The sequence below is a fragment of the Gadus macrocephalus genome, chromosome 21 (assembly GCF_031168955.1).
Source record: "Gadus macrocephalus chromosome 21, ASM3116895v1".
Classification (NCBI taxonomy): Eukaryota; Metazoa; Chordata; class Actinopteri; order Gadiformes; family Gadidae; genus Gadus; species Gadus macrocephalus.
Genome location: NC_082402.1, coordinates 13,315,033 through 13,338,290, shown reverse-complemented (window position 1 = coordinate 13,338,290; position 23,258 = coordinate 13,315,033). Strand labels below are relative to the sequence as shown.

General features: G+C 45.6%; 3 protein-coding genes across 3 annotated transcripts; 2 read left to right on the top strand and 1 right to left on the bottom strand.

The window, feature by feature from the left end:
- Positions 1-2,857: 2,857 nt before the first annotated feature.
- Positions 2,858-5,929, top strand: LOC132449972 (5-hydroxytryptamine receptor 1E). Its single transcript, XM_060041880.1, has one exon. The coding sequence runs from the start codon at positions 4,191-4,193 to the stop codon at positions 5,397-5,399; it is 1,209 nt and encodes a 402-aa protein (XP_059897863.1). The 5' UTR covers positions 2,858-4,190; the 3' UTR covers positions 5,400-5,929.
- Positions 5,930-6,057: 128 nt separating this feature from the next.
- On the top strand, positions 6,058-20,853 carry znf292b (zinc finger protein 292b). Its single transcript, XM_060041877.1, has 8 exons — positions 6,058-6,319; positions 9,291-9,445; positions 9,974-10,052; positions 10,446-10,581; positions 11,152-11,357; positions 12,384-12,520; positions 13,207-13,348; positions 13,808-20,853. Exons 1-8 carry the CDS (start codon positions 6,143-6,145, stop codon positions 20,438-20,440), a joined length of 7,665 nt encoding a protein of 2,554 aa, XP_059897860.1. The 5' UTR covers positions 6,058-6,142; the 3' UTR covers positions 20,441-20,853.
- Positions 20,636-23,164, bottom strand: gjb7 (gap junction protein beta 7). Its single transcript, XM_060041881.1, has 2 exons — positions 22,529-23,164; positions 20,636-22,003 (listed from the first exon to the last, which is right to left on the bottom strand). The coding sequence occupies exon 2, from the start codon at positions 21,971-21,973 to the stop codon at positions 21,155-21,157; it is 819 nt and encodes a 272-aa protein (XP_059897864.1). The 5' UTR covers positions 21,974-22,003; positions 22,529-23,164; the 3' UTR covers positions 20,636-21,154.
- Between the last annotated feature and the right edge of the window lie 94 nt (positions 23,165-23,258).

The following is a 23,258-nucleotide window of genomic DNA, read 5'->3' as shown; positions in this document are numbered from 1 at the left end:
TCTCTCTCTCTCTCTCTCTCTCTCTCTCTCTCTCTCTTATTCTCCCTTTCCATCTCTCTCTAATTCTCTCTGCGTCTCTCTCTTTATATATATTTCTGTCTCTCTGTTTTCGTCTGATATATTTGTTCTCTACGTTGGGGTGGTGGGGTGGGGCCGTGTCCTGAATGTTGGAAGACTGACAGCTCAGCAAAACCAAGCACTCACCTTCTCTCTCGCTATCTCTTTCTCTCTGTATTTTAATACAATTATTTTGACCTTTATTAAAACCTTCAATCCTCTATTGTGAATTTCCCCCAATAAATAAAGCGGCATGGTTGTCACAGCTGGCAGCTTTTATTGCAGCTCTACCCCTTAAAGTCTTCGGGAAAACCATTTTGAAGACATATTAAGAGTTTACCGGCTCACTCCTAAAACGCACACTATTGTGTTCGGTCAAGGGCGATACCATGTTGGGTAAGCTACCTTGTGTATACTGGTGTTGTGATACCGTGTGAAAAGCAGTCCATTAGTAAAAATATCAGATTCATTTAATCATGTTGTGTTGCCGTCCCAATGTCTAATTTCCACGTCATTGTGTTATTTTTTATTCTAGTTGCAAAAGGGTTGGTGAAGGTGTCAGCTGGGGGGGTGAATATGAAGGGGTGAATAGTTCCGGTCTCCTCCCCTCTGGTAAAGTCATACAGTAGGCCGTGATCCCGTCACACCAGATTTTCTGTTTTTATTCTGCCTGTTACGACAGAGGGCAACAGCACCCGCCCACGTTAAGTCCTTTTCAACAGCGGCTGCTTATAAAGAGTGCCGGGGGGGGGGGAGGGGTAATTATCAAGTTATTTCTCTATTTAATTAATGCGTATTGCTGCGGAATGGGCAATTAACCAGAAATCTAAAGTAGTCAGTCAGTCCACCCCAATTAAACCCAACAATGCCTACATGCATTAAAGAAACCGGAAAAATAAGATAAATGCGTTTGAACGGTAAGAGACTCGTACTCAACTTTACCACTGTTCTTGTGTCACTCCAACCTATTGTTTGCTTAATCTGAGCCCTTGAAAATATCTAAAATTGAATTTTCTGGACATGACCTTATGACGATCTTGTCAGCATAACTACGTAAAGTTAAGTTTAAATCATCTGAATATTCTTGTCCTATTTAAGATCAGCATATAAGTGATAGATTATTAAAAAATGATCATTAAAATAGATTTATACAATATAAATAAGTTATCAAATATTAATATTTGATAGCATAAAAAAGAAGATCCTGCTGCGTCCATTCCCCCCAACACCCAGTCTTCCCACGCTACTGTACCCCGGGGCTCTGATACTCCGATCAGGGATGTACCGCGCGGTGAATATTCATAAACTCATATTAATAAACCAAAGGAGCAGAGGCGGTGTGAAATGCTTCCGGCTTCAGATGTGTGACACTGTGCGTGGGGAGAACTTTAATGTTTAACCTCTGGTTTGTAACAAAGCTACAGGTTCAGACACCTAGAGCAAACAGAGTCAATGTGCATCAGAGAACGAAATGTTTGGATTCCAGACATCCTCCATGGGGCTAATAAAATATAGGCTACATATTTAGTATCTTTATACATAGCAGATCAAAGTTAGCAATAAGATGAGTTATAGGGCCCTGTTCCAGTCAGGATAATTGTTGAAAACTGTCAAACACTACCATCTGCATCCTATTAGATCGGCTAGATACATACACATACACGAGCATGCACACACACACAGTGTCATAAAGCATAAGGTATCTGCTTGATTTTGTAGATTTTCTTTTCACATGCATCGTACATAAATAAGTTACAGAGAAGTAAAAAAACAAAAAATACGAAATTCGAAATTCGAAACAGAATAACGTCCACATAAGAAACCCTCTTGAAGACAGGAAGCTCTGAGACTGAAAGCACTGAAGTACTGATGCACACTGATGACTAATCTGGGACTTAACAAAGTTTCTTATTTCCTGTCTTTACAAATCTGTGAACAGCAAAGAACGAGTCTCAATAGCAGAACAGAAGCCTCGTCATGTAGCGACTTAGATAGAATTAATAGTGGTTATTAGATTGTTTCCCACTTCAAAGATTCTGGGTTTGTTCCCCAATGTCTGCCTGTGGGCATCCTTGACGATCTGCTCATTAATGACGTCTTAAAAAATATGTTCAGTGTAAGTACCAGAGAAGCATGATGTAAACGACAGAAAGACATTTATTATTCGTTTTTTTAATTAATTTTTTAAGTTATGATCAATTACAACGATATATTATTCATTAAAGATGATTATGACAAAATATATAGAAAAATTATGTATATATTGCAGAGATGATTAGCCTACTTTATCCTTCTCCTGATTTTGTTAACTCTACCGCTCCCAAGTGGCTGATTGATGTAATTTATCGTCACGGTTGAACATTCCAGTCATAATATGATGCGTTGCAGGGAAACAATAGCAACGTCATTTTTTATTTGAATTAAACATCTCAAGGCACCTCTGGAAGCAGTTAAGAAGGTTGTAGTGTCTGAATGTCTTCTAATCAATCACTTTGACTGTCTGTCCCTTGAGTGAAAGCCCTGGCAAATTGAAGCTATTGAAAGGCATGTTTGCTCTGACCAGAACGGTTCTGCATGATAGAGCTTGTTCTCTTCCTTGTTCTCCATGTAAGCAATGGTCTCCTTACAGGTCTCCCAAAACAAACTCTAAGGAGTCTCTGTTTTAACTGATTTTAAAATCATGTTGCTGACCTATAAATCCCTACATGGTTTAGGCCCAAAATATGTAACTGATATGCTTCCACTACATAAGCCTTCTAGAACACTAAGATCTTCTGAGACCAATCTGTGAATTATCCCCAGAGTAAACACGAAACATGGGAAAGCAGGATTTAGTTACTATGCAAATAGCTGGAATAAACTCCCTGAGGTTTTAAGACTTGCCCCAACTCTGAGCACCTTTAAAACAAGATTGAAGACTTTTATGTTTGCTTTAGCTTTCTGCTAAATCTTAAATACATTGCACTTTCTAAAAGCTTTCTATTTTACTCATTGATTTGACTTGAATAACGGACTTTGCATTTGTCTTCTTTTACTTATCTATTATTTAATTTTATTGTATGACAATGTTTATATGTGAAGCACTTTGAGTCTGCCTTGTGTATGAAAAGTGCTATATAAATAAGGTTGCCTTGCCTTGCCTTGCCTAAGCTGTAATGGATCAGAGCTCACCAAAGCCCCAACATGACCCCAGCATAATGTTTGTAGCCTACAAATAATACCTCAGGCGTACCTTCAAGAAAAACATAACTAATTGGAAGTTGATAAGGGAGCACACACAAAAACTGCAGAGATTTTCTTTCCCCTAGGCTTTAATAAATTTGTAAGACTATTACTGAATGATTGTAATATTTAATTATAGGCTTTATCTGCAACAGTAGAGCCCGTGCATATTATCATTTAGAAAAATATGCGGGCAAATGGAGGTACCTTTTGCCCGGGACGCATCCAAACACCAATCCATCTAAAAGTCCCAACACTATCCCTTCAGGCCTCCCTCCAAAGCCTCTCCCCCAGAACACCTGCCTCTCTTTATCAGTAGGTCGCCTAGCACTGTGGAAGAGTCCGTTTAGCACAATGAGTGAACAGGCACAGCGTGAGCAGGTAGATGGGCGGCTAGGTAGACAGACAGGTAAGCCGTCCATCATTTCCTTTCGGGCTGAATGAAATGATTAAACAGGCTTATTACAGGCCAGTCTGAACAACCCACCGGGGGCGGAGTGGGGGTCTATAAACTTTTTTTTTCGGGATCAACGATGTACCTTTTCCCCCCGTTCTATCCGATTTCTTACCTTCTTTGGTCAGATTATCGATTCATTGATTGCTGTTGGGATGTAAAGAGAATTGCCACAAATATGACAAAATATTCTTCTAAACTAAATTACCTAACCCTAACTTTAATTTCGAGTTACATTAATGACATAATGAACATTGTATCTATGTAATGCTCATCAATGACGTTTCTACTTTTCAGTCTTCAAATGCGCTAAGGATCAATGGAAACTGATGAGGCGTGTTTCTTAACCGGGGTCAGTCCCAGCGAGCCGTTGATGGGTGGCAGCCCACAGGTTGAACCCCACCGCTCACGCGTTTGACCCTCTTCCTGACAGACTGAGCACTGAGCCTCCCGAGCCATGGAGATGGCGATGGTGGAGTACCTGGCGGACCCCACAGGCACCGCCACGTTTATCCTCCTCCAGAACACCTCCTCCAACACCACGGCCCCGCCCACCTCCACCCAACCCCAGCTGCTCCAGCTCGCCGACACCACGGGCTCGGCGGCGTTCGCCTTGGCCTTCCTGTCCCCGCTCGCCCTCGCCACGGCCGTCCTCAACGGCGGTGTCATGGCCGCCATCTGCAGCACCAAGAAGCTGCACCTGCCCGCCAACTACCTCATCTGCTCGCTGGCCTTCACCGACTTCTTGGTGGCGGCGCTGGTGATGCCGCCGGCGGCGCTGTACGTGGCGTCGGGCGCCTGGCGGCTGGGCAGCGCGGCGTGTGAGGCCTGGCTCAGCGTGGACATGACCTGCTGCACCTGCTCCATCCTGCACCTCTGCGCCATCGCCCTGGACCGCTACTGGGCCGTCACCAAGGCGACCGCCGAGTACGCCCGCAGGAAGTCGGCCCGCCGCGTGGCCCTCATGATCGCGGCCGCGTGGCTTGTCTCCGTCTTCATCTCCCTGCCGCCGCTGTTCTGGAGACGCGGGGGCGTGCGTGCTGCGGTCGCCGTGGACGACGGCGGAGACGAGGGGCAGTGTGTGATCAGGCACGACCACGTGGGCTACACGGTGTACTCCACACTGGGGGCGTTCTACGTGCCCATGGCGGTCATCCTGGTCCTGTACCGGAGCATCTACCGCGCTGCGAGGACGCTGTACCAGAAGAGGGGCTCCTCCTCCAGGAACCTCCGGAACCTGGGGAGCCAGAGCTCCATGGACCGCTGCCGGGGGCAACAGCCGCCACAACCACAGCCGCCGCGGGCATTCTGCGTGTCGGACGCCGGGCTGACGACCGTTGACACCCTGAGGGCCGGGGTGCGCTCCGTCTCGGACGGGGAGCTTACGGAGGGGCGGAGCCAGCAGGGTGGCGCGTCGCGGAGGGAGAGGAAGGCGGCAGGGATCCTGGGTCTGATCCTGGGGTCCTTCGTCCTCTGCTGGCTGCCGTTCTTCCTGAAGGAGCTGCTGGTGGGGCTGAGGCTTGCACAGCCCTCCCCGCGGGTCTCTGACGTCCTGGCCTGGCTGGGCTATGCCAACTCCCTGGTCAACCCCCTGCTCTACACCAGCTTCAACGACGACTACAAGCGGGCCTTTAGAAAACTGCTCAGGAGGAAGGCCCACGCCTAAACTAAACTAAAGTAAACTAAACTTGCTACATAAACAGGTCGAGGAATACACTGGGGATCTTGTGTTTTAACAGAACTATAAAGACAAATCAAGTCACTTGTGTTTACCTTTTATAGCCCATAATAACAGTTACAGTGACTGCTTCAAAATCCCAATATACGACAACCCCTTACCCTTAGCGCTCCGAAGGACAGAAAACACCTCCTCATACCCAGAGGGATCAAACCTTGAGAAGGAACACTGAAAATAAAATTTAAAACATCAACAAATTAAAGTTTTTCTGGTCCTCTTTTTTTTCTTTATTCTGTCAAATTAATTGATTGTGTACCATATCATGGTACACAGAAGAGCCTGTTCGAATTGTACGGCTTTATTTGAAGCGTGACACAGAGAGCCAAATTATTTGATTAGTAAATTATATTTTGTACCCCCTTATCAACTTTTTTCCTTGGAACTTATATCATATACTTACTTCATTTAGCATCATTATTGATAATGTATTGTACTATGAACTAATATTATACTGTTACATTTAGCAACTCAATGAATTAACACTCTAGGGGGCCTAAGACGCCTAAAGTAATTTCGTAAGCTACGTCGTAATTGTTTTGTTTTCTAGGAATAAAAATATATGCATTGGTTGTATGGCAAGCTCTTCCAGAAGGGGGCATCTTCCCATTCCTGGCTGCAACCACTGCGTATTGTGTGACGCGCAGTGGGACGCGCCGGACTCGGGTGTGAAGATGGCGGACGAGGAGGAGATAGACCCGGAGCGCAGTATCAGTAGTATAACAAACAGTATCGATACAACGATCGGGACCCTCAAACGACGTTTTCAAGAGCTGTACGACGTGGTCTTGAAAGACAGTACGGACTCCCCTGTTGAGGCGTCTTCTCAGTACTGCCAGGACTTCTGTCGGGTATGTTTCATTCTGTACAGCTGGTTAATCCTGGGAGATGCGTGGATCATGGTGATGGTGCCGCACTAGCGGGCGGGGTTAAGGCTTGTAAAGCGTTGTTTTGGGTGAGCGAGAGGTATATCCATGGTATTTTACATTTTGCTCCCGTGGTATTTTATATTTAACAACTATATCAACGGATTTGGTAATGTAGATATTTATGTTCCATGCTATTGTTGGGTTGAAAATTATGTAAAGCCGTGAAGACGGGAGAAGCCCCTCTCTCCACCCTACAGAGGGACGCCGACATTGAAAACAAACGTACCCGACCTCTCCGTAAGGGTATGATTGTTTGCTACTAGCATGGGCTAGCAGACACTCCTGCATGTTTACTGAAATATGACAGGTTTCACTTGTTTGTTGTTGAATGATAAGTGTGTAAAGGACTGACCGGCTATTACAATGTTTAATAGAGCTGCTTAATACTGTTTCCGACTGGACGGAGACCTTATTGTGATTTTAATGTTAGTCTGTCTATTAGCTAAGCAGCCCGACCTGATAGCTTTATGGTGCAGGCTATTATTCCGAGTTATTATTTTAATTAATATTTCTGTATATGCGTATTTTACAGGGTCAACAATCTAATACGTTTGTGTCGTTTTATTGTCTGTCTCTATGAGGTGTGTTAGAGAGAACAGGACATACCTTTTGGTTTTGTGGAATTACGGGACGAACCTCCCATCAGCATTGAAGACAATGATAAACCGTCTGTCTTTATTTATTTTTTTAAATACCATTATTTTATTTGAATGAACAAGATATTGAATAACAACAACTAATGTATGTTCACATAAATGGTATGTGTTAACAAACGCTTTTTGTTAATGATGTTATTGCTGTTAGTTTTTATCAAAATGCCACTAAATTATTTTTGTGTGATTTAGCTGAATGGTCTCGGCAGAAATGGAATATAATATCCATGACTATGTTCTTCTAATTAGTGTATAATCCTGTGAAATTAAGAAAAGCGGTATCGTTTCCTCAGAATGAGACTTTTAATATCTACACAGAGAGAGGGTCCACTTCCATTGACATAAAAATATCAGATTGCAGGGAAAGACGCGCACCATTTGAATACTATTTCAGGCAGAGAAATCCAAAATGAGCCTTTTCCTTGCCTGATTAATAGCCATTATTTATGATCTTCTATTAGGGATGTGCTCATTGTTCACACACGTTTTTTCTTAAATTGGACATTTTTTAATTGTTACTTCATTTACTTGCATCTGCCAAAGGATATTTCAAAATCTTACACACTGCACCTTTAAGGAAGTATCTCAATGGTAGCATATTAACTTCATAATGGCAGGTACAAATAACCTATGTGGCCTTTTTGTTGATTGGTCAATACTCTTATCTCTGCTGTGGATTCACAATTACAATGTCACTCATTTAAGAAGCTTTGCTGTGGCCTCTATCTGGAGATCATGAGAAGTGAATGAACTCAGGGACTGACGTGGTTTTGGAAGGGTGTCTCTGTAACTGCTGGTAAACTATCAACAGGAGAAATATCGTGTACAGCTTCTAATAGCAGGTGTATGGTTGAATAAGATATCCATATATCTCCATAGTGTCTTTCTTTCATTGAATCAGAACAATGACCATCTAGAATCTATTTTTAATTGAGTCATTTAGCAACCATTTTTATCCAAGGTGACGTACAGTGAGTTTTTCCAGATATAAGTCATTTTGGAGCAGGTTAGGGTTAGGCACTGAATTCAAAGACGGGTCATTAAGGAGTAGGTAGGGGTTAGACAGTGAATGCAGGGACAGGTCATTAAGGAGCTGGTGGGGGTTACACAATGAATGCAGGGACAGGTCATTAAGGAGTAGGTAGGGGTAAGACATTGGATACAGCGACGAGTAATCTAAGAACTGGTGCGGGTTAGATACAGACAGGGTAGGGATTAGAGCATTTTGTTGAAGGGTGCATACAGGTTTGACTGCGGAAATAGGGTTCAAACCTAACACTTTCGGCTGGGAATCCACACCCTAACCACTAGACTATCACGCCTCTGTATGCTCTTTTTATTGAACGATAAAAGGCAATACAAGCTGGAATTGATTATGGTTTGTTTGGATGCTGTCAAATTTAAGATTTCCGTTGAACCAACACACTTCTGTTATTCTGCAGCCCCTAATGAGGCACGTGTAGTCGGGCCATCTCACCCGTGTTCCTCTAGAGCTGTCCCCTGAGGCTGGGGTTAGTCCCGTGCCTTCGGGGGGGAACCATTCGGGTGTCGGTTCTCTGAGGCAACAGAGTGTGTGTTTTGAGCAGCACAACAGAAGCTCTCTTTAGCCACTGTTCATGATAGAAAAATGTACTAGACTAACTTAACACACTCCTCTTATAGATCACCATTCACTGTCAAGTAACCAAGCAGTGATTTAAATGCAACAGACCATGAAATACACATGAACAAGAAGGACATGTTAGTGTAGTGGTCCCTAGTTTGATTCCCAATGTCTGACTCTGAAGGCTACTGTAAGCATCCTTGAGGTAGATGCCTGATCCGTAATACCTGCTCCTTAAGGACATGTATCTAAGGTCACACATTGTCGCTTTTGGTAGAAAGGGCCTCAAATTTTAATGGAAGTAATTGTAACATTAACAATATTTAAGGGGTCCACATTTGAATTGCAAATGCTGGCGTGTTTTTCAAACAGAATATGCATATCTTCAACTAAATGGTCGGTTTACATCAATTCATCCTGACAATTCATAAGCTGAAATGCCTGAAATGGGCAGGATTCTGGGTTAAATCCCCAATGGCCACAGAATAACATGTGGGCATCCTTTTAGCAAAATGACTCTACCTGCTGGTTGATGACATTTGTCTGGGTTCGTTTCCTAACCCTTAACAATGGCGACCTCCCCCTTGGGATTTGTGATTCCTCCTACGACTCATCTGGTTCTCCCCCCCCCCCCCAGACGTTGGTGGAGTATGCCGGCTGCTGGGAGGTGGAGCAGGACCCGGTGGCGCTGGTGGAGGTGTACACGGCCGCCCTGCAGGCCTACAGCCAGGCCTCGGCCTCCCTCTCCCCTCAGTGTGACAGCGTCCCGCTGGTGCTGGAGCGGCTGGCCCTGTGAGTACCGCGCCCAAGGGGGGGGGGGGGGGGGGGGGGGGGGCCTCAGCCCTCAGCCCTCGTTAGGATCGCAGGGTTAGGGCGGGGGGCAACGGGCACATAGAAGACAGGGTCATGGGGCTGCAAGTGTGCGTCTTCTCACTTGACACGTATTACTCAAGTATAACCATGCATTATTCTTTGGTGTTCAGTTTTAGTGGCGTGGTTTGTGGCTGGTGTGTCGGTGCTATGCTCCATACACTACTATCTTTGTTTGATCGTTTACTCTATAAATAATAGAAATTGCCGTCACAAGAGTTCAAAGTCTGGTCTTAAATGTGATTGCTCTGGCAAGCAGCCGAGAAAAACGAAACTATTCCTTTTATAATGATTCATGAACCAAATATTTGATTTTAACTGCAACCTGCTAACATGGTTGATATTAATATATAACAGCGCAGAGGTCTGCTTTCCCACCATGCCTCAATGATCGGTGTGAATCTAATATCAGTACCGTATTTATAATGTTTTTTACGTTTAATTTTGCAGGAGCTTCATTGAGGTGCTGTTGTCCCTCAGGGAGGAGCTTCCTGCCAGCTTCTGGGAGGAAGTGAGGTTTTCAGTCCAGGTACCCCACAGGACATTGCATCCTGCAGCTGTCCTCTGTTAACTCATAAACTGGGCCGTCATGTGTCGTGATGTTAGCATTGAGCTTGATTTTTGCACTTGTTTTGACTTTGTTAGCATAGTTCCTTTAATGATTAGCCTGATGTTAGTGCTTGATATAACCTTTTACCGTGCTATTTGCAACTGGCTTCATGTTAGCCCTCAGTGTAGAGCGATAGCTTTACCACATGTTAGCTTTCAGAACTCAGTATTTATCTTGATGTACCCGACAGTGATACATAGTTTCCCTTTCTTCTGACAAATGTACTTATTGTAAGTGGCTTTGGATAAAAGCGTCAAATGCCCCAAATGTAAACAATGGTGTGTGTGTGTGTGTGTGTGTGTGTGTGTGCAGAGGGCCCACTCGCGGCTCCAGGAGAGCGGGATCCCCCAGCTGAGCCTGTTGTGCTCCCTGACCCAGCAGAAGGGTGTGTGGGCCAGCCCGGTGCTGCAGGGCGTTCTCTCCCAGGAGACTCAGTCGAAGGAACAAGGTGAGCCTATTGTTCCTCTCCATACCCTACCTGCTCCTTTATTATTTATTTTGTCTGAGTTTTGACACAAGACATTTGCAATACGGGCCTGTCGGAACATTTGATTGGCTACGAGACGGAGATGGAGTCAAGTCCTCACTTCGTTCAGCCCTGCGGTCGACGTGCATCATTGGATGACCAACTGAGCTAAATATCACTTTCTTCATCCGCCATTCCATTTACCATACCATTTATAATGACTTACAAGTGATGCTGAGAACAATCAAACAATTAGCCATAATGAAACATTCCAGTGTTGCACAACCAAGTTCTAAAAAGTGCAGAGTAGCTAAAGGAACCAATACATGAGGATACTACAATATGTATTTTTTTATTGGGTCATTATTTTCTGCGGAAATGAAAATCTCATTTACACCAAGTGCTTTCTTGGTGATAAAAAAGCACTTGGTGGCCTCCCAACAAAATGTGTATCAATTCAACGCCAGAGCTAAAGTTACACATATCGGTCAGTCTGTGATTGTGTTGAAGACTCATCCAGTCCCCCCTTTTCCTTCTTCTACGCGTCCTCAGTGGATGAGTTCCTGGAGCAGGAGGGCCCAGTGCTGCTGGAGATGAGGCTGAAGCAGCTGATGAAGGATGAGGGCCGTCTGAAGGGGGCGGAGGGGCTGGCCAAGGCCTGCGCGGAGCACCCGGCCTTCGAGGGCAGGGGGCACTTTAAACAAACGCACCTCATCTGCCTGTGCTCCACTGCAGAGCACCACCAGCTCATGGAGGAGGCAAGTTCACATTCTCTAAGGGCGCCCTCACACTAGGCAAGTTTGCCTGTTTCCGTGCTGCAGGAAGATTCAGCACGATTCCCCCCGCTGGCCCGTGGTCACACTGCTTCCAAAGGCCGTGGCCTGGGCACGATTGCTCCTTCATACATACGTCATCACGTCGTAATACGATAAATACGTCATCACCAAGCGTCCTCGCCGCCATAACAACAATGGAGAACAACAACGTGAATGCTGTCGTCGGCCCAAATTTCAAGTAAACACTCGACTTCACTATCGCACCAACGTAAACCCACTCTCGAACCGCTTGCCGCCATTGTTTAAATGATGGTTGTGGGGAAGAAGAGCATGGACCTATAAAGAAAGAAGGGTCGCGCAAGGACTACGTCATCCAGCTCACGTTGCGTATCCGCGCATTAGCATCTGTACTTTGGCCACGGCACACCTCTCCCAAGTGTGCCATGGCAGAGGGGCTGTTCCGTGCTGGAATACGGATGGCGTGGTCTGGTCACACTTGCCAAACGTTCTAGACTTTAGTATGCAAATGAGCTCGGGCACGGGGCCGCGGCCCTAGTGTGAGTGGCCCCTAATGATGACCTCGGCTGAGATTTGATTACCAGTTAGTGTCCATGTCCATTCAACTTAATTGACTCTGCTTTGGAATTTCTTTGAGAAGCGTTTGAGGACATGGACTCTATCTGTTTACATGTCCATTGACATGTAAACAGATAGATGGAAACCAATGATTGGTGACTTAACCAGGATTTAGTTTCTAGAACGAAGACCATCGGTTTTAATTCTACAGTTCTTAATTTTCATTGACGAAAGCAAAGAAACAATAGACCTGTCTTTACCATATTTTCATCCAGCATCCACCCGATTGATTTAAAAAGGATATGACCTTTAGACCTAGGAAGCAATGTATTTCATGCAAATCAAGGTTCCTTAATGGAAACGACCACAGGAATTAACAGTCAAGTTCCCTGTGCTAACGACGCACCGGTGCTGTGCTGGTTTGGTTCCCAGCTGTCTAAGGTGGACTGTCGGGATGCGCTGGAGATGATCTGTAACCTGGAGTCGGACGGTGACGAAAGGGTAGCGTTTAGCCTCTGCTCCGCCTTCCTTACCCATCAGCTCCTCCAAGCAGACACCTACTGCGCCTGGTAAGATGCTCCTGAATCCGCACAGCAAATCTAGTCGTTCCCGAGACTTTAGCGTTTTGCGTTTTTTGTATAATTCTTAGTTCTACAAACATTGTTCTAACCCAATAAACCTCTGCCTGTTATATCAATGTCCCAGGGAAGTATGGGCATCGCATCACACAAGTGTTTGCTGCTGGCTACGACTCATTAGGCAGTGTATTTTGTATATATACTAACATACTTTTGTTTAAGCCGCTAAACAGACAAATAGGATATAAAAAGGTAGCTTCACCTGTCTTATCGCATACGTCTATCCCATATGCTCTAATATGAAATCAGGCGACCCCCAACTGGGGACCGACTCAAGTTTTGGAGACACTGGGAAGACCCTATCAAATGACATTAGCTTTTCTATCCAATGCTTGCTACTAAAAGTACATCTGTTGATACAAATTCTCTATTTACCAATGTACTATTGATTAATTTAGCAGATGCTTATGCAAAACTGGCTACTTAATAGCTAATCCTGAGAGGAAGTGCTTAGGGCATCCGGCTCAAAGATGTATACAGGTACAGGTACACTCACTGTGGAAATTCGGGTTCAACCCGGTACTTTTCGACTGGGGGTCCAACACACAGACCACTACACCACCCGGCCTCCTCATTGAGAAGGGTTTCGCTGTCTTAAGTGTTTTTGTCTCCACCAGGGAACTCACCTTGTTCTGGAGCAAGTTGCTGAAGAGGCTTGAGTCCTCTGAGCAGGACTTCCTGGAAAGATGCCGCAAGATGTCCATGCTCTCCAAAACCGTGTTCCACATCCTATTCCTTATAAAAGTCGTCCAATCAGAGGTCAGTCAGCATTCGTTGACGTGTGTGGATCAAAAGGGAGAGTGATGATGCTCTCTGGTGGTGATTTACTAAAGTGCGGCTTGAAATGTTCTCCATCTTTAGTAATAATGATGTAAATAACAATGTAATATAACCATTGTTTTTAATTAGTTTTTCTGATTTAATAGACCGTTAACAGAAAATAATTTTTTGCAACAAAATTTGCAGTTATAAATTAATAGTTAAAATTAAGTGTTAACAATATCTTTTAAAGCACTTTTTTATGTTAAATGTGTGGGCTTTGCTTTGTGAAAAGTTTGTTAGTAATTAATTTTGGCTGGGCTATTAGTGAAAGGAACTTTAATATTCTGTTTATTTACGAAATACTTACGATGTAGAACCTAATAAGCCCTTAACATTAGTTATTTAACATGTAATATCTTGTCAATTGAACTGACACTAGTATCTTCTATCTCGCAGATGGACAGCGCTGGACTGCCGACCTGCATTGAAATGTGCATCATGGCTCTGCAGTTGAAGTCGAGCGACGGAAACTCCAAGGCCACCATCTGCAAAACCCTTTCCTGTTTGCTTTCCAATGACCTGGAGGTGAAGCGCGCCTGCCAGCTCACAGAGTTCCTCCTGGAGCCCACCGTGGACGCCTATTACGCCGTGGAGAGCTTGTACAACGAGCCCGACCAGAAGCTCGAGGAGGAGAACATGCCCGTTTCCAACTCCTTGCGCTGTGAGCTCCTACTGGTCTTCAAGACCCAGTGGCCCTTCGACCCAGAGTTCTGGGACTGGCGGGCCCTGAAGCGACAGTGCCTGGCCCTGATGGGCGAGGAGGCCTCCATCGTGTCCTCCATCGACCTGCTCAACGACAACGAGGACCCAGAGGGTCCCGATGAGGAGGAGGGGCCAGAGCACCGAGGTCAGGAGGACCGCCGAGACCTCACCACCTGCTTTGTGGACACCACCAATGAGCTGGACGAAATCACGGACCGGCGGCAGAAAAACAGAGAAATTAAAAAGCTGAGGCAGAAGGGCTTTGTGTCTGCCAGGTTCCGGAACTTTCAGGCATACATGCAGTACTGCGTGCTGTGCGATAAGGAGTTTCTGGGCCACCGGATAGTGCGTCACGCACAGACTCATTTTAAAGCTGGCGTCTTCAGCTGCCCGATATGTGCTGAAACGTTTACCTCAAAAGACACTTTGGTTCCGCATGTGGCTTCACACGTAAAGCAGTCTTCTAAGGAGAGGCTAACTGCGATGAAAAACAACAAACAATTGGCTAATCCTAGAACGGCGGCCCCAATTATAGCAGCATTAAAAGCCAAGTCTGAAAATTACCTTCACACGAATGGAGATTCGCAAGGACCGAGCGGAGGCGCATCACACACCGCCAAGAACGATGTCTCTGGATTTCAGGTGAAAAGCCATGAAGAAAATGTCTGCCCTGTGTCAAGCTGCAAAAAGAGCTTCAAGTTTCTAAAAAATCTTTTTGCACATGTGAAGGCCCATGGGGACAACGAGGAGGCCAAGCGTTACCTCGAGATGCAGAGCAGCAAGGTTGTTTGCCAGTACTGCCTCCGGCAGTTTGTCAACGTCGCCCACCTCAACGACCACTTGCAGGTGCATTGTGGCGTTGACCCCTACATCTGCATCCAGTTGAACTGCAAAGCTAGTTTTCAGTCCAACCCTGAACTCCTCGTTCACAGGAAAAGCCACGTTGTGTTCAAGGCAAGATGCATATTTCCGAACTGTGGAAAGATCTTTAACGAAGCCTTTAAGCTCTATGACCACGAGGCCCAGCACTATAAAAACTTCACGTGTAAAGTCCCAGACTGCCGAAAATTATTCCATTCTCAAAACCAGTTAGAGCTACACCAGGAAGAACACACCACTGAAACAATGCAAGAGGAGCAGCAGATTACACAACAGAATTCACAACAGAATTTAGTGCAGAACCCAGAACAGAATTCACAACAAAATTCCCAAAATTCAGGCCCTTCGCTAATCGAACGAATGCTGTCCGACTCGACTTCCTTTTCACTTGAGATTTCTCATGAATCAAAGGACTTTAGTTGTGCTAATGTCAGTAGTCGACAGCCACCGCCGTTAAACTCAATAGAAAGCCTGCTGGCCTCTCCTCGCAGGCCATTGCAGGACTTTGGACAATACGTGATCAAAAGTGAATGCCAAGATATGCCTTGTCCCTCCATCGGTCAAACGCAGGATTTAGATATTTCTGCTATTCGGTCCTCTGTGAATTCCAATATCAATTCCCATCCAAATAGACCCATGGCAAGTCCAGAAACTCATTCTTTCGATCATTTGAGAGCCGCCCTGCAGAGTCGGGACACTCCTTCATTTGAAGCTCAGACTGCAGGACTCCACAGTGGGCACGCAAATGCGTTTGAAGACCAGACACCGATGTTCTCCCCTAATGAAAGCCCTGGGTCGATGATGTACTCTTCCAACTGCAACGTAACCTATCCGCAACAGTTCCCGCCCACATGCACCAACATGCATCCATCTGACAATGGCATACCTTTAGGAATGTGTCAAACCCTTCGTCCATCGATGACCCCTCTTCCACCATCTGGGATCAGGTCAGGAAATGCTGCACCGTATCCTGTAAACCAAGCCACTCCCTCAGCACAAGAGCGACACCATTGTGCGTTTGGAAACTGTACGAGGAACTACAGCTCCTACAGAAGTGTCACAAAGCACATGCGTGCTACGCACCCAGAGTTTTATGATCAATGGAAAATTGCGAGGAAAAATGTCAAGAATCCCCAGGGCATGCTGCTTGCCAATGGGTCTGCAGGGAGTACCAGACTGGTTCCTCCATCACAAACCTCAGAGACTGAAGCTGTCCAAATGCGTGCCATCCAGAAACAAGTTGTCCACCAACCTCTGCCTTATCCTACTATGGATCCAAGCTCATGTTACACTAGTCAACTCACCTCTGTTCAAAATCATGATGCTCCCTTGAATATGAGGAATATCCTTAATCCTATTGTTGTTTCTCAGTTGGCAAGTCAAGGGGATACAGGCACACCTATGCAATCTCAAGTTGCACCTACCCCTCAATGGCACAGAAATCAAGGACAAGGTCAGATTCCCGCCCACGTTTATCCATCAAATATGCAAAGAATGCTACAGGTGGATCTCACCAGTGGAGGGCTTCAATTGGGGCACTCAATGGACCCGCCTCTTATCCGGAAACGCCCTCATTCAGTCTCAGCATCATACATTGACAGTAGTGACGTGGGGAATTCACTTCAATCTTTCACATCACTAAGTGATAATTGTTCTGTCTCAAATTATATCGCCCCGGCAATAACAAAGGCAAAAGAAACGCATGACAGGCAAATGCAGGACAAATTCTCATCTTCATGCAGTAGCAATAACCAATATCTAAATGGTGAGACCTCTGAAAGCCTTGCAGACACTCAAAATAAACCCAGAAAAAGGCCAAAATGGCCATCCATTGTTGGAGATGGAAAACACAGTTGTCCGAGGTGCAGTAGACAATTTAACTGTTCCAAATCCTTAGGTGGCCACTTGTCCAAGCGTCTAACGTGCAAGCCACTGTCTGAGGCTCAACCAGCAGTAGATCTGCCTACATCATTCTTGGATTTTCTCAACTCTGAGCAAACAGAGAATGTATTTAATTCACAGCTGCTACCCGATCAGTCTGCACTCCATCAGGAGGGGCTATCACAATCTGTGGAAAACACTACAGTACACCCAAATGCTTTTCCTGCTTCGGGCTTCACCCATGCTGATTCACCTGAGATGGGATCTGAGGATGATATTCTGAAACGGATCATGGCTGAAGCAAACATGGCTGATCTATTTGACCAGCCATCAGTTTCCCAGCCTTTCTTCCAAGGTACCTACGGCGCTGTTGAGCGGATGCCACAAAACTCTGTTATACAGCACACCGGGGATGTGCACATTAAGGAGGAGCAGTTTTACCCTGAACCTTACCTTCAATCAAACCTCCCTCAGTATAGCAGTCCCATTTACCCCGACCCCATACTCTCGCAGATCCTGTCAGAAAACCAAAATGCCAGGCCTAATCCTCAAAGTCTTCCTGTTGATCATGCGACAACTAATCAGCAAACGGATATAATTTCAATTGAAGCAAAGCAGCAAACTTCCATGGGGCTGCATAGTTTGGCGCCATCCAGTGTTAATCATGGCGAGACAAAGTGGCAAAGTGAACAAGATGTCAAGAAACGATTAAGAGAGCAGATATTATCTGGTGATTTCACACATAGAAGCTGCGTATTTCATTCAGACAACCATAGCGCTAGTGCTAGTTCTAATTCGAGACCTTCAAACCTTAGTGTTCATCACTCTCCTTCAGAATCAAGACGGGTCTCTCCAAAGAAATCTAGAACTCCCTCTTCAGTCCCCAGTGGATGTCCCAGAGGTGGTGTGGGTTTCACTGGTTTAAGCGGGTCTTCATCCCAGCAAACTGGTTCCCCGACCCTCAACCACATGGTGGAACAGAGCGAAACAGTGCTGTTATCTGGAGTTTGTAGGCCATGGGGAATAGATGGTCATAGTGCATGTGGGGGACCCGAAAAGGTCGGAAAGGTGAATGGAAATATACAAACCTCTGTGAAACAGGAGGAAGAGACTGGGCCAACAAACGTTGATCCTGATTCAGAATTTGTCAAGCCATTTGCTTGTCATAGTGAAGACTGCACCTTTAGGGCTATGTCTTCTGATGTGCTTTGGAAACACATGTTTAGAGTCCACAACTACACGCTAGAGATGATTAACAATGCAAAGCAAAGGAATGCTAAATTAGCACCATTCGGCTGTCATAAATGCAGTAAAGCATTTACACGTAACTCCAACCGCCGGGTTCACTACCAGACTGCTCACCGGATGTCGATCGATGAAATCTCCAAATTACCCGTAAAGCCCACTTTAGTCCCTGTCGTTCAATTCCCCGGTACCCAAAACCAGACCCAAACTGAAGCAGACCAGAATGCCATTGAAAATGAAAGCATAACCCTCAAAGAACCCTTCCAAGGCCAACCACCATTGTTTGGAGAGTGTTGCGGCAAAGATGTTATACAGCAGAACTCCAGCAATGACAATCGTTTCACTCAAGTCCACAGAAATCTTGCCACCCAGGCATCTACAGGGAGCAGCCTGTTGCCACCCCAAACTGTTTCTGGTTCCGATTTGTCGGCTGGACAACACAAACATGTCCCCGCGACGCCTACTCGATACTCTGCTGATCGATATGGTCAACTTTATTTGCAATCTGCACCAACTCCTCTGGCCCCATTGCCCTCATCGCCACCTAAAGCTAACATGACTATACCTTTGGATATACCACCAATTACCAAAACAACTTCAGCCAGCAGAGTCGAGAGGCCGATTCCAGAGGTAGCAAAGAAGTTAAAAGGGAAGAAATCGAATGCAGTCTTTAATCCGTACCGACCATATTGCTGTGTTCACGAGGGATGTGCCGCAGCTTTTACAGTTCAACACAACCTCATCCTCCACTACCGGGCTATCCACCAGTCTGCTCTCTCTGTGCTGGCGGTCAAAAAAGAACAGGATGGAACCGAAGCAGCGGACGAGTCAACGGATTCTGAAGAAGATGATGAGGAGGTGGCAGATTCTGAGAACGAATTTGTTCCTGAATTCCGATGCCAGGAGAAGGACTGTTGTCGAGTTTTCCAGGAGGTTCCCAGCTTGCTGCAGCACTACCTCCAGCTCCACGAGTTCAGCCTGGACAAGGCTGGTGCGATCCTATCTCGTATCAACCTCGGCCAGTTCGCCTGCGACCAGCAGAGGTGTGTGGCGATGTTCACCTCCTTCTGGAAGTACGTCGGACACATCAAGGAACTACACGGAGGTGTGACGCTGTCCAGGCAAGAAACATTAAATGGGTTCAGTTGTGATGTGGAAGATTGCAACCGAACATATGCCACAAAGTATAACCTGCTTCGACACACGATGAAGAAGCACCCCGAGACCTACCAATTGAAAGTGCTGAATCAAACGATACCGGAAGAGTGTGCAAAACAGAATTCCAAGAATTCCCATAATTCCCATTACCCAATTGTCAAAGCCATTGACGGGAAGGAGAACATCCAGAGCAATAAGAAGCTTCAGAAAGTAAGTGAGAAAAAACGACCGGAGAAGACGCAGAAGAACAACTGGACTAAATATGGCAAGCCATCTTTAAAGAGCAAGGGCGAGGCCTCTGCGCTGTGCACCAAGAACTTCACCTTGCAATACCCATGCATGCTAGCAGGCTGCGAGTCGGTCATGAGGTCGGAGCGCAGCATCATGAAGCATTACATGGGCCACGGGCTTTCTGAGCGCTACCTGGAGGAGCAGAGAAGCCACTACATCTTCTGCAAGAAGTTCTCCCGACTCAAACACCACTCCAGCCGGAGTGACGACTCCAAGTCCGACAACAGCTCGGACCTGTCCGACGATGACCTCTTGGCGGACACCGGCATGGGAGGCAGCGAATACCTTTCGGCCAAGCCCGGCTTGCGGAAAAGGGTGGCTGCAGAAAGATCGGGAGGATTCTTTGATGGCGGTCCGTCAGACGAGGACAGCGATTCAGTGGCCGTGTCCAAAGAGCCTATTGTGGTCAAGCGCAAAAGAGGGCGACCTCGCAAGCTGGTCGGAAACGCAGGGAAACCCAAAGCAACATCGAGGTCCACGAGGAGGAATCGCATAGTGCACAGCGCCGCCGATGAAGAAACTGATTCCTGCGACTCCTCGGCTTACCTTGCCCTGACGCCAGACGACGGCACGCAGCTCGGCGATACTCTGCCCTCCTTTAAACCCATGGGTTTTGAGGTGTCCTTCCTGAAGTTCCTGGAACACTCTACACCGCCAGAACAGAACTCCACAAGGGCCCGAGGTCGGCCCCCCGGGAAGAAGTCCAGTTTGCACACCAAAGACACCTGCGTGGTGTTCAGTAACCGGCAGAACTTTGAGGCGCTCGGTAAGGTCAGGATAGTCGTCGACGGGGCATATTCCGTCGTGGCCGCCCTTCTGTTGAAACAGCTGCAAGATATGAGACCCACGGTGATGTTGGAAAAAAGGGACTAATTTTCTGTGATTTTTATTTTTGTATTTTTATTTATTTTATTGACAATACAATCTCAGGTGTAGAAAAAAAAAAACATTTTAAACTGCTGCGCACTGGTGCCCTACAAAACTTTTTTTTTTATTGACATGTAGTGAGTGGGAGACCTTGAAATGATTTGTATTTATGTAAAATGTCTTTTTTTTTTAAGTCAACTGTATAGCATGTTTGTATTTATAAACTCTTTAGAAGATTGATCAGCTGTGGAGTTTAAAACTGTCCCGATGGGGAAATATAAATATAGATCTAGTAATACAACACACAGAGGAATAATGTTACTTATATCTTACATTGTTTGAACTCGAATTATTTGTGTTTTTAAACAACTACTGCCACCAGCAGGTTGAATATAACAATAAACCTTTTTTGTAATTAAGACTTTCCTCTTCCCTTATATCTGTTTATATATATATATATATATATATATATATATATATATATATATATATATATATATATATATATATATATAGTAATATTAGTTGTAATGTACTTCCTACAGGCACAAGGAAATATTTGTTGCATAAAATACAAGAATAAGATTTTGCATTCCATACAGAAAAGGGCTGTTGTGCCTAGCTTAGGCCAACTGTGTGACATGGCATGTTGTTAGATCCCACATGGTCAGTTCTTTCAGTTTGCTTACGATTAAGATCCAACACCGTGGGACGCTTAATTTAATGTCTCATCAGATGTGGGAGGCTTTGTGTACAGGACGGCTCTGATCGCCTGAGGCCCTTGTTCAGCCCGGGTGAAGCCTGCGGGGATGCGGGCTTGCTGACGTTAGAAACAGGCAGATTGTAATTAGAAACCATAAACCGGTGGCGTCTGCGTTGCCTCTCTTCCACGGAGACATACCGCTTGTTAAAGTACTTGGAGCACTGCTTCCATACAATATAGAAAAGCTCGACCACATTCAGCACAATGCAAAGGACGGACGTACATCCCATGATGTACAGGAAGATCTTTTTCTCCGTGGCCCTGGCGATGTAACAATCCACTATGTTGGGGCAGGGGCTCTCCTCGCAGCGGTACAACAGGGGCACCTCAAACCCGCTGTACAGGAAGTAGAAGGCGAGCAGCGAGGCCACCTCGAAGAAGGTCTTGATGATGATGCTCGCGATGTAGGTGCCAAGCAGCCCCCCGTCGATCCTGCCCCGGTCCTCGTAGAGCGTGTGGCCGCACTTGGACTCCTTGTGCTCCCGGTATGCGACGTGCAGGGCCACCAGGAGGGACGGGGTAGACACCATAATGAGCTGCAGGGCCCAAAGGCGCGTCTGGGAGATGGGGAACAGGTGGTCGTAGCAGACGTTCTCGCAGCCCGGCTGCCGGGTGTTGCAGGTGAAGTCCTTCTGCTCGTCCTTCCACACCTGCTCGGCGGCCGCCACGTACACCAGGATGCGGAAGATGAAGAGGATGGAGAGCCAGATGCGACCGATGACGGTGGAGTACTTGTTCACGCCGCTCAGCACGTTCTCCAGGAAGCCCCAGTTCATGTTTGTGCTGCTCCTCGTCCCTCTTTAAGACTAAACATGAACAAAGTAGTATCCATGAATTAGGCCTACATTTATTATTCCATACAGGCGTTTGCAGTTTGAAATAACAATAAGTGGATCTACTCTTATTGGTATTGGTACACCTATTATTATTAATACGTGAAAGCAACAGTCCACAGGAGTTAGAAAAGGAGGGGGGAAACTACACATTTGTTTTTTTCAATATTTGTTTGAAATTTCCATTTCATCCCTCAACAGCCGCTAGTGTTTGCGCTTGACTAGCGCATTGAAAACCACTCCAAGTTGGGCCGAAACGATCCGTCTTCCTGCAATTAATAAAATACTCACTATCATCAATAACAGCATCCTACAGGGATACTCTTAACGTTAACTTTCCAGAAATGACCTCCTCCCTTCTCTCCCCTTCCTCCTTTTCTAATATTTTTTAATAATATAAGTTCTTATTAAAGGATTTTATTGTTGCGTTCACTCTGTAAAGCGTACTTAAGTATACTTAGAAAAGTGCTATATAAAGAAAATGTATTATTAACTTACCGTATAAAGTGCGCGTCTCCCGGGAGATCCCTCCTGTCCGTCTGTCGTCTCACCTGCTGGTTAAAGTGGCACGCCACGCCTTTTGTAACCCAACACGCTATTTGGATAGATCCAAGAGCGATGGTTTTAAGGGGATATGCACTAGTGCACTAAAGAAATATAACAATAAAACTACAAAGTGTACTTGATATTTGTCTTTTCTTTTGGTATGAGAGCTGGTATGTGGACGCCTACAGCTAATTGTGTTGTAAAATGTCGAGGGTAGGAATGTTTGCATCCACACAAATGAGGTCACACCTGGTGTGACGCCATCGCCATGGTCACCCAATGCAAAGTACTCTTTTCCACAAGCTGAACAAGGATCGAGAACAAACCGCTGTGTATAGGCGAGGATGTCGAAGGAGATAACACGACTGTGTTTTGTCGTGGAGATGTAACCAAATGAGCAGCATCATTCAAGTTTGATGAGTGCAGTTATTTAGTTACAACAGGAATACATAATGGAGGGATTTCTTTCTGGTCATCTGCCCCTTAAGGACGACAATATCAGATGTTAAAACGTTTAAATAAAAAAAAAAAACACACTCATCTTCCCATCAATTAAAAATGTATATAACCTGAGGATGGATCTAAGTTGACGGTGAAGTTGTACTTGTTGTAATCCCCACTCCAGCCACTGTGGGTGCTGTGGTCGTGGATTTGGTACAGTTCAGTCATGATATTTGGCCCA